This window comes from Poromitra crassiceps, assembly GCF_964638095.1.
Source record: "Poromitra crassiceps genome assembly, chromosome: 5".
In the NCBI taxonomy this organism is placed as follows: Eukaryota; Metazoa; Chordata; class Actinopteri; order Beryciformes; family Melamphaidae; genus Poromitra; species Poromitra crassiceps.
In genome coordinates, this window is record NC_139642.1 from 58,592,282 (window position 1) to 58,603,524 (window position 11,243).

At 45.7% G+C, this 11,243-nt stretch overlaps 1 protein-coding gene across 1 annotated transcript in view; it reads right to left on the minus strand.

Annotated features, from left to right (window-relative positions):
* The window catches only part of LOC310776644 (large neutral amino acids transporter small subunit 4-like), a 19,090-nt gene extending 7,847 nt beyond the window's left edge, over window positions 1-11,243 (minus strand). The window contains exons 1-3 of the mRNA XM_083636817.1: window positions 11,126-11,243; window positions 7,251-7,463; window positions 8-90 (exon numbers count right to left, since the gene is read on the minus strand). Of these exons, the coding sequence (XP_083492943.1) occupies window positions 8-90; window positions 7,251-7,410 (243 nt within the window). The 5' untranslated portion in view covers window positions 7,411-7,463; window positions 11,126-11,243. The remainder of the gene's footprint in view (window positions 1-7; window positions 91-7,250; window positions 7,464-11,125) is intronic.

Genomic DNA, 11,243 nt, shown 5'->3' on the forward strand with positions numbered 1-11,243 from the left:
AGATGGCCCAGCCGTTCATCTCCAGGTACTCCTCCTCGGGCTTGGAGGCCGACGTGTTGAAGCTGGAGAGGTTGAGGCTGGAGCTGTTGTCTGGGGGGGAGAGGGGAAGAGTTTAGGGGGGTTGCATCGGGCAGACGGTTGATTGGAGAGGCTTAAAGCACCACTCTGTGACTCAGGCTGAGAGGACAAGTGTGTGTTTTAGTGCGTCTTTTTAAGGGCATATTCATATTAGGAACGATTGCTTCGTTCCGTGCCCAAGTACGATTTCCCCCACTGGTCAGCTTTCACATTAGTGGATATTGTTGCATTCCCCGGGCACACTTACGTATCTACACACTCCGATTCAGCAGGTGGCGGTAACGTTAGTTTGCAATCCACCAATAAACACAAGAGAAGAAGAAGAGTAGACTACACTTGTGTCGCAAATGTCCGCTGAATCAGATAAAATTAGCTATGCTAAGTCCATACGCTGTTGCATGGCGATCTAGGTTGTCTTAACCAATTGTTTCAAATGCAAAGATAATGGTATGAAAGCAAAGCTAACATCTATGCTAATGCTAAAGGCTACTCGCAATTAGCAAATTGCTATAGTAATACACGGTTTGTCACGGTATAGAAAAACAATACACAAACTTGCACCTCTTGTAGGTCACACAAAAGTCCAAACCATAGGGATAGCTAGCATGTGTAAATAGCAGTCCACCTCCGTGTTTTGGCACAGTTGTGTTCACACTTGATGTGTTCCGTCCCCGGGATGCCTGAACCGGTTCTGAGACCACCTTTTCAAGTGGACCTGGGCCGGTTCGTTGATCCGTATCCCGGGTCGGGAACGCAGTGTTCACACCGAATCAAACTAACCGGACTTTGGGGTCAAGTGTGCTCGCATCCGGGCCCAGGTCCCTAAAGTGAGAAGCGACCTACACTGTTAAATGTACCTATGAAGGGTCATTAGCTTAGCACACTGCAGACACCACAGAAAGATCTCTATGTTCTAGAGAGAGAGGTTTCAATCCAATAAACACCTTCTTGGTATTTCAAGTGAACCCGTTCTGCTTTTTGGATCCGAGTCATGGCACAGTTTCTATATTTGACCCACCCCCACCCACATGGACCCCTGAGAACTCAGCTGCTGATTGAAAGGCAAGGGGGCTCGTTAAAGGTCATCAAGTAAACAAACTACGAGGAAACCAACACAACCCCGGGTAAACAAGCACGCGCTAACCTCTAGCTGCCTTGGTGTAACTCCATATCTAGGTATAACACTATGCACACACAGACACACGTCTCTGGTAAACAGTCTATTCCTGACTATCACTCCTCTAATAAACCATTGCCTTGACCCGCCGCCTCCAGTGTGGAACACTGTTGAGCAGTACACCTTGAACAGTACAACAATGGAGACAGCCTTGGCAGTTGACACATAAACAAGTGTCTGGAGGAGACAGGAGGAGGGAGGGAGAAGAGAACCTAGTCCTCGAGAGTGTTTTCTTCAGTGGAGAGCCGGCAGGAGGCAACAAGTTGTCAACAACAGCTAAAGTCTCCGCGCTCCGTCTGACGAACAAAGCTGGCAGCTGTTTGTTGATGTTGGCTCGTGCCACTCGCTGCTGTGCCAGCTTGAGTGAAAAAGGGGAGGGGTTTCTGGGTAAAAGGCGGGCTTTAGAGGAGCAACAGGAAGCGAAGTACGTCATATTCAAAGTGTGGACCTTTAAAAGTGATGCTGCAACCCCATGTGCCCCGCGAGGATGTTTGTAGGTGAAAGGTCATGTGACTTACACGCTATCAGAGATGTTATCAAATCGGTGAGGAATGCCCCGATTTCTCCCCAACTGTGCTGTATTAGAGCATGAAGTGCTGACTAGTGGGCTAACAGCTAACAGGCGCTAACAGCATCTGGCTCTGTGAAGCCCAGCCTGCTGACTAATCAAATGGCTCCAAGCAACTTGAGTCAATAAAGGATACACACACACACACACACACGCATGCACGCACGCACGCACGCACCGCACGCACGCACACACACACACACACACACACACACACACACACACACACACACACACACACACACACACACACACACACAGACTCCCACACACACACACACACACACACACACACACACACACACACACACACACACACACACACACACACACACACTCTCAGACTCACACTCACTCACACACACACACACACACACACACACACACACTCACTCAGACACACACACACACACACACACACACACGCACAGCACACACACACACACACACTCAGACTCACACACACTCAGACTCAGACTCACACACACACACACACACACACACACACACACACACACACACACACACACACACACACACACAGGCAAACAGGTATAGGCTGACCCTATCTGGCCTGAATAGTTGTTGGTGATGAATCACACGGTACTGTCTCTGTCTCTCCTGCATGTCAACACTATAAACACTATCAACACTATAAACACCGGCCTTTGTCCGTCTGTCATCGCTGGATTCTTACTTTCTTGTCTTTGCGACACACCTGTCCCTCCTCTGCTATACGTCTGTGGCAGATACAGTCGCTAACGGACAGACTCGTCCTCACAATGTCCTTTGTTAGCATGTTAATGATTGTTCGAGTCTATAAGCGCACTCTATAAGTTCACTATTCACCTGTTGATAGCACAGAAAGGCTCAAAATACAGCATTGATCGACCTGATTAGTAGCCTATTAGTCTGAGCGGCTTGAAGCAGCCTGGTGGACTTCGCTCTCCCATTGATGACGACCATTTCAGTCGGTGCCGGATGGAGATCCCATTGCGCTCCCTGCAAGCTCTGCAATTGGCTCCGCGACCCGGCCTCTGACTGACCATATATGGATTTCCTTTTCCGCTCCCTCCGTGTGGGATCTGTGGATCTCCGCTTTGAAACAATAACAACAGCAGCGCTAGGCTAGGCTAGGCTAGGCTAGGCTAGGCTAGCCGCTAGCTCGTTGCGACACGCTGAAAACGATTGATGTGGATTGTGCAATGAAGCCAGCCTGCATGGTACTTTGGGTGGATGGCTGTAAAGGTATTAAACAGAGCCTTTTTCCCCCCCCGCTAGTCCACAGCGGAGCTATTACCAGCCAGACTCTCTCCCAGCTGCAGGGAGAGAGTCTGGCCAGCGAGACTCGTGGCCTATTCAAACAAATGACAAAATGACACAAACACACAAAGCAAATCCAAGTCTGTGATAGGCTAAGTGCCATAATGAAAAAACAACAACAATAGCCACTTGATGACCTCTCTAATATAGACTTGTTGTATCTGAGATAGAGTCCTCGTGATTAGTGGGTTGCTTATGAAAGGACTCATTCCGTAGCCTGTAAATGTGAAGGTCAAAGGTCAAGTGATGCCTTCTGTGTCTTGTTTGCTTTGGGACTGATGTGTGCATTCTGATCAAACGGACTCAAACAGGCTTTTCTAGTAGCTGAGTAAACACAGGCCATAAGGAAGGTAAGGAAAGGCAGCGTGAGTGTCTCTTGCAGAAACAACAGGTCGAGCCCACTGAAAGGCCCCACGTTGACGGGCCCAGTTAGCACACAACGCCAAGGAGGTGAGAGAGGCTGCTGAGCAGGTGGAAGGAATGTAGGTCTCTCGCCCCGCTCTCCGTCACACACACCCACACAAAGACACACACACTTCGCACCGTCAACGCAAACCTCAAACGCAGATCTAGCGCGCAGGTGACGAACGACAACGGAGGGGGTTTCACGAACACGAGATCCTTGCTGCCTGCAAAACGGGGTCACGTTTACCCCCCCCCCCCGGTTATGAGAGAGGAGTCCATATCAACGGCACACTCCTGTGGTATTCACGACTTTCGTAAAGTGGACCGAAAGCTCCAAAGTTCACAATATGGTGTGGACATGACTTCCCATGTCTCTTTTTACAAGTCTATGGTCGTAACCACAAGCTCACGTGTTGCACTTGAAGGCAGCATCTGACACAGCTGTGGAGACTGGAGATGGTGTTGCTACCCATTGATACCTGATGCAGCATTTGCGTGTATAGCCCTAGTTTGTGTGTGTGTATCCCTTTAAGACCGCGAACCGCGTCATTCGCGGTCTTAAAGGGATACACACACAAATGCTGCATCAGGTATCAATGGGTTAATTGTTTGGGGAGAAATAAATCTACAGCAAACACAAAACAGGAAGTGTGTAACATGAGACCCCCACTTACACGTCTTTGTCTTTCTCCAACCCTTTGAGAAAATGGAAACAGAAGATGTGGGCAGACTTGACTGCCACGTCTATAAAAAAATAACAAGACTTGCCCATCCTAATATGTGCATAACTGTACTGAAACAGACAGTCTGGTCAACTCTGAAGGCCATGTTCTTCTTCACTCAGTGTGCCATTACCCAGCTGAGATGAGCATATTGCCTGTTTCTAACAGCAATTCACATTGATTCAGACTTTTATATCAATATTATATCGATATCGTGATATGAACGAGATATTGTCTTCGATTTTGGATGTGGTAATATCGGCACACGGCATAAGTGTTGTCTTTTCCTGGTTTTAAATAGGCCCGTATGATTTCCGCCAAAAACGGACAGAATCATGGAATTTGGTAATAAAAATGGAATCAACTGTAAAACATGGAATATTGCAGAATTTTCCATAATTTGGCTGAAATTGATCAAAGTAGGCCTAATGATCAAAATAAGAAGTAGATCCAATTATTATAGTAGCCTAAATTATTTCATACTTGTAAAATAGGCCTAGAGAAATGATTCAGTTTTGGATTGGTGTGTTTTGAGAGGGGGGGTCGGTCTTGCGTGGGACCCTTACTGCACCTCACAACTTAGTTTACATCTTGAGAAACATGTCGAAGAGGCTGCCTGAGAGAGCAAAGTCATCAAAAAAAGAAAAAAATATCGCTCCTAACCCCCTAAATTAAAATTTAAATGGAAAAAATGGAATTCAGGGAAAAATAAAACAGAATTTGGGAAAAATTTAAACGAATTTCATATGGCTCTAGTTTTACAGGCGGCATTACAGTAAAGTGATGTCATTTTCTGAAATTACAAGACTGTTCTAGCTGTTCTACTATTTGCCTTTACACACTTAGTCATTATATCCACATTACTGATGGTTATTTATCAAAAAATCTCATTGTGTAAATATTTTGTGAAAGCAATTTATAGTCACCAATAGTCACCCTACAATATTGTTGCAATATTAATAGAGGTTTTTGTTCAAAAAAATATTGTGATATTTGGTTTCGTCCATATCGCTCCAGCCTGAGGTGTATCCCATTCCTGTTACGACCCAATTCCCCAATTGGAAGCAGCTTTGTGAGCAGAGTGAGTTGTCACTGGTGCCATAATATAAATCTCATATGCAGGTGCAAACCTCCGTCAGCACTGTAGGAGTCTGGGTCAGATGGACACAAGGGCCTTCAAGAAGAGGAGAAAGCAGGTCAATGTCTTAACCCAGTTTTCTCGTCCTGGGGGCCCACCTCCTCAAACACACAGGACACACACACACACTCACTCCTAGGTGTCAACACTGTCCTGGCGCCCCCCCCCCCCCCCTCCCCTCCTGAAATACACAGCCCCCCCTATAGGTCACCCCTAGGTGTCAACACAGAGAGTGCTGATTTAACGGCACTTAGCAGGTCAGGGGGAGGCCGGGGGGGGAACTGAAGGGCCGGGTCGCTGCAGAGAGACAGAGCTGAGTCAGCTCTGACCCACACCCAGATTATAAGACCCATTTCTCAGCAAACGTTCAGCTGCAAGCAAGCAGATTAAAAGGGCGAAGCAGAGCTCGGGTAACTGTGGAAACAGACAGGACATGGAGGCACCAGATTGATGCATTTACCCCCCCCCCCCCCCCCCCCCCAAAAAAAATCCCCCCTGGACCCCCCTATAGTGGCCGGGTTCTGCATCGCTGTCTCATCTTCAACAGAAATTGTTTCATCTTTTAATAAACCACAAACAAAAACCTAATCATGATCCATCTGTTATGTTTGTCGTGCAGGAGAAACCTGATTGCCGGCTACATCTGAAGCTAGTCCTCGCTTAGCCTGGGTAGTCCTCGCTGTCCTCATTGGTGAATTGACATGTTTTTCCACAAGGAAATCCATAGTGTGGGATCAATATAATGAGTGTGTTTGCCTGTATGGGCGGCTAGCTAGCTAGCTAGCTGCTTCACTCAAAGGTCACTGTTTAGCAATACAAACGAGGAGCCATTTGACACCGGTGCACCGGTGTTGTGGAAGTCTGGGCTGCGACAAGTGGAAGGGGACACCGTAGCGTTTCCGCGAAAAAGCCCATTGTGTGTGTGTGTGTGTGTGTGTGCGTGCGTGCGTGTGTGTGTGTGTGTGTGTGTGTGTGCATGCGTGCGTGTGTGTGCATGTGTGTATGTCCCTCGGCCTCCGTGCCTCCACCACACCCACACAGCGGTGCGTCCCCCTGCTGTAATCGTTCTTTTGAAAGCTGTTGGTTTCTCAGCCGAGAGACTCGGGGTGTGTGTGTGTGTGTGTGTGTGTGTGTGTGTGTGTGTGTGTGTGTGTGTGTGTGTGCGTACATATGTGCTTGAGAGAGAGAGAGAGAGAGAGAGAGAGAGAGAGAGAGAGAGAGAGATGGGGCGTTGTCAGACACGATCACACATGCCAATGCAGACTTGGATTGAATGCAAACCCGTCCAGAACGAGGCTACGCTTTCAGAATGAATGAGACAAGTTGTGGATGAGTTGTATTCATCTCTGTAGATAAAACAGTGGCTGTGGCTGCTGACATTTCCCACATATTTTCTGATTGTTTTCAAGTGGCACACTGGATATGAGAGTGTTCAGTCATAACATTTGACTGTATTTCCTTTTTTTTAATCTACCGGTTATATTACTTTATATGCTTGTTTGATACTTTCCTATAATGTACTAGGCTACTGGGATCTTGGAGTTGGAGCAACACACTGCAAACCCACACGGAGGTTTGGGGCAGTGAGTGAAGCTGAGTTGAAGCTCCCCGCTGTCAGGTGAAAAGAAGTGGCTGGAAACTGCGCAGGTGTTGGAGGAAGCATGGTGCTAGTCTATGGCTCTCCCCAGATCGGCAGAGGGTGGAGCAGCGACCGGGGCAGCAAAATAAATGGGGGGGAGGAATCAGGGCGGGGGCGGGGGTGAATCACCCGGTTTTCATCTGACAACAAGTAATAAAAATCCCCCCCCCCATTCTGACAAGGCGTGTGCGTGGACTCACCAGGCCCTCTGCAGAGGTAGGAGTAGAAGCCCTCAGACTTCAGCATGATGAGCAGGGAGCCCCAGCCCAGCAGCACAGCGGAGAAAAGCAGGTTTTCAATGACCGCCGTCACCGCCATCCACCAGCGGCGGGAGAAGGCTGTGGCCAGAGAGGGCGCCATGACAGCACGGGACGTCCTGACGCACGGAGGGAGAGGAGGGGAGGAGGGGCTGCCTGCAGGACAAAACAACAGGGGTCAGAAAGGGCAAAAATGGCTTAAAGATGGGAGAGGTGTGAGGGAGAACCTGAGGCTTTGACACTCACCTATGTCACACACACATATAAACAAGTCACACACACATATTTATGTCATGTCATACGATTATTTTGGTCAAGAATAATGTCACTGATGACATCACTGATGATGTCATAGACATTGTGACATCATCAGTGGGACCAAAATAGAAACAAACAGTGCCCATTTGAAACAAAAAACAGTGCCCACTTGCTCCCTTTTATATAATTCCTAGGCTCGTCCAATTAGACTCTAGTCGCCCGCAGCTCGGCTGCTGCGTGGCCTCGCCCTGCCCTATTGGCATGCCCGCATGTGTGTGTTGCTCACTAAATGCTATTGCATCAGTGATGTCACAATGCCTCCTCGTTGTCTGTGTGTGTGTGTGTGTGTGCGCGCCGTTACGACATCTCTTTTGACATCATCACTGATGACATCATCACTGATGACATCACATCATTAACTAATTAGCCTAATTAAAAAATCCAGCTCCGTCAGGTGCTAATTAGCCTAATTTAAAAAAATCCAGCTCCATCAGGTCACCCGCACGGGCGCCCTTTACACACCCTGAAGGTTTCAGCCCGATCGCACGTAAAACAGCATAGCTGTGGCCGAACACACAACTTGAAACAAACATCGCCCACATACTCAACTTCTTATATATAGATAGATAATCAAATGTTGATCTGAAAAGTAACTAGCTGTAAAATAAATGTAAATGTAAAATAAATTGAGTAAAAAGTGCAATGTTTCCCTTTAAAATGTAGTGGAGTATAGGCCTACAAAGTAGCATGGAATGGAAATACTCAAGTAAAATAGGCTACAATTAAATAGTTACTTTCCACCTCTGTAATAGTGGATCATGTGTTTGGAGCTGCCTGATTTGTTAATAAAATGTTTTGAATAAATCTGCTTGTTTCTTTGTTCTTGATTGATGATGATGATGATGATTACAGAGGAAGAATCTCTCAGAACAGAAAACAGCTGAGACCTTCAGCAGCTCAAACTCCGCCTGGAAATATTATACAGCCCCGTCCCTCGCCCATATGATTGGCCGAAGGGTTTAACAGGGCTTTTCCCATTGGCTGAGAGTGACATATAGCTCCTGGAGCAGCTGCACGTGAGGCTAATGTTGCGTTCACTCCTATGGGAAAGACTGCACACTATACCAGAAAATGCCCTTCAGCTCACTTTTCAGATGGTAAACACACCGCTAGAAAATACCGTTACCAACCAACAACAACTCCAACTCCAACACCAACTTGTCTTGATGGCTTCAAACAAGTTCAAACGCGCGCACGCCTGCATGAAGGCTGTTTCCCCATCGCCATTCGGTCATTGTGGCCGTTTTACCCACAGGACTTGAACGCAGCGCGAGTTCCATCCGGTTCGAACCAGTGCGGCGCGAGAATATTGGAGATATTGCGGTGTAACGTTTCTTATTGTTGTCAGTGAACACACACCTACAGCAGGTCCATATGTTTCTCACATGACACAGCTGTTTATTGTGCGGATATAAGGATCAAACACAAAATAAATGTAGCCTAATATAATACAAAATAAAGTGCTAGGCTATTCAAAAACATTCAACAATCATAGAATCAATACAAATAGCCTAGCTAATTTTGACAAATTCCTCTAGGCCTATATCCCTCTATATCCAAATGATTTATTAAAAAAAAAAAATAGGCTAAGCTATTATTATTAATGATGTTTTCATCTATTTGTCTCTTCGGGATGTTGTGAAGCCCTTCAGACTAACAGTTATTAGACTGTTATAAACTTCACTTCACATTTAAACAAATCCCAAAAATAAATCAGCTGGCTGGCTACTTGAGTAGGTTGTTCGAGACAATTCATTGCCTTTTGAAATAGCATAAAATGTAGGCTATTATTTATAATCGACTATTTCCATTTCGAGTTTCTCTGACCCAGTGTAAGGAAATGTTTTGATTGAATGTGATTTATTGCATCTACGACTGAGCTCCATAAGATAGCCGCTGCCGCATATGCCTTTACTCTTTGTCTTTGTCTTAATTTGAGAAAGGCTCTAGAACAACAACAGTATGTATGTGCAGTGTATATGAAGAGCGGTGCTGGAACTGGTCTGAACTGGACTGAAATCATCACCCTCCTCCTTCCTCCCTCCCTCTAGTCTGCACACACCAGCGTCAAGCCAGACAGAATGAACACAACGACTTCCGCTTAGACCTTTCAAAATATGATTATTATTTTAATGTAAGACAAAGCACTAATATAGATCACCCTAAAAATCGGCCTAAGTAAGTCTTCATTTGACTTTGTAGTTTTTATCATTACGGCGAAGAGCAAACATCAAGGAAAAACGAACCAGATATCTAAATAAAGAAATCACATGAGAAGAATAATCATGACTCGGAGGTTGACAGCATAGTGACCTAGATTTAATGTTTTATCATACTGGCCAGATAATAGTTTAATTACCCCAAATATCCCTGCAAAATTAATCTATTTATACTTGTGGGTTAGGAAGTTTTGGTGTTGAATGATAGGCATATATTACACAGGCACTTTGCCATAATGTAGGCCTTATTGATGTTGTGTTAGAGAAAGCAAAATATACTTATTTCATGAATAATCTATGTCGAATGAAAATTAATATAATAATGCATAGTCTACAGCCCTACGCCCTACAGCTATTAGTACAATAAAGCTGTTTTTTATAAGCCTATATCTATGCCTATATAGTGCAATTCCATGTAATGATTGTAGTACTGAGGATTTCAACTGAATTTGGTCTGAATGTTCTTGTACATTCATCTTAATACTTTCCAAAAGTGACAAAAAAAAGTTTTATTTTGAAGGGAAAACCCTGTTTTCCGGTCTTATCTGGTTATTTCTGTGTGACTTGACGCGGCTCTCTCTCTCTCCCCCCGCAAGTAGCGCTCAGCTGTTCAGTATCAACAACAGACACAGTCAGGAATAAGCAACATCAGAGAGACAAAGACAGTCAACTGGCAGACAACAGACAGACAGACAGACAGACAGACAGACAGACAGACTGTGGTCAAAACCTCCAGATAATTTACACACAGCAGCCTTTATTGTTCCTCGGATGCAGGCCTCTGATTTGATCAAACCCATCTTCTACTCAATAGCCTATTTATTAGCCTATGACTTCACAACTTCCATGCACAGTGACAGTCCATAAAAGGAGGACAAGTATGAATGACCAGTCTAGTCTAAACTTAAGACAACACAAACTGTATCAAAAACCATAACTGTGACAATCACGTCTGAGCCCATCTAATTAGCCGTGTTGTGAAGAAAACGCACTTTTTCTAGAGATTTCAGATGGTAACAGTGCGAGCAAAGTTGATGTCATGGAGGCTGTTTTGCGTTTCCCCATCCTATCCAATCAATCACAATAAAAGGATAATTGCTGACAGAAAATGATAAAAAAAAATGAACGAATGTATCAGGGAAAGAGATCTGTGTCGAAAAACAATTGCCTAGTATGGTAGAGGATGGATTAGTCCTATATGAATAGAGTCAGCAGCTGCAGCGTAGTGGTGATGGAGCATCCTCGGTGTGTGCGCGGCGCGCCGTGCGGCGCACAGCCTACCTGAGCGTGCGGCTTCACGGAGGATGGAGCGGTCAGATCTACGGAAGCCTTTTCACCAACTGGACCCCGGTGCCGGCTCTCAGGACGAGGCTTCTTCAGGTGTGTTTCAATCAGTTTC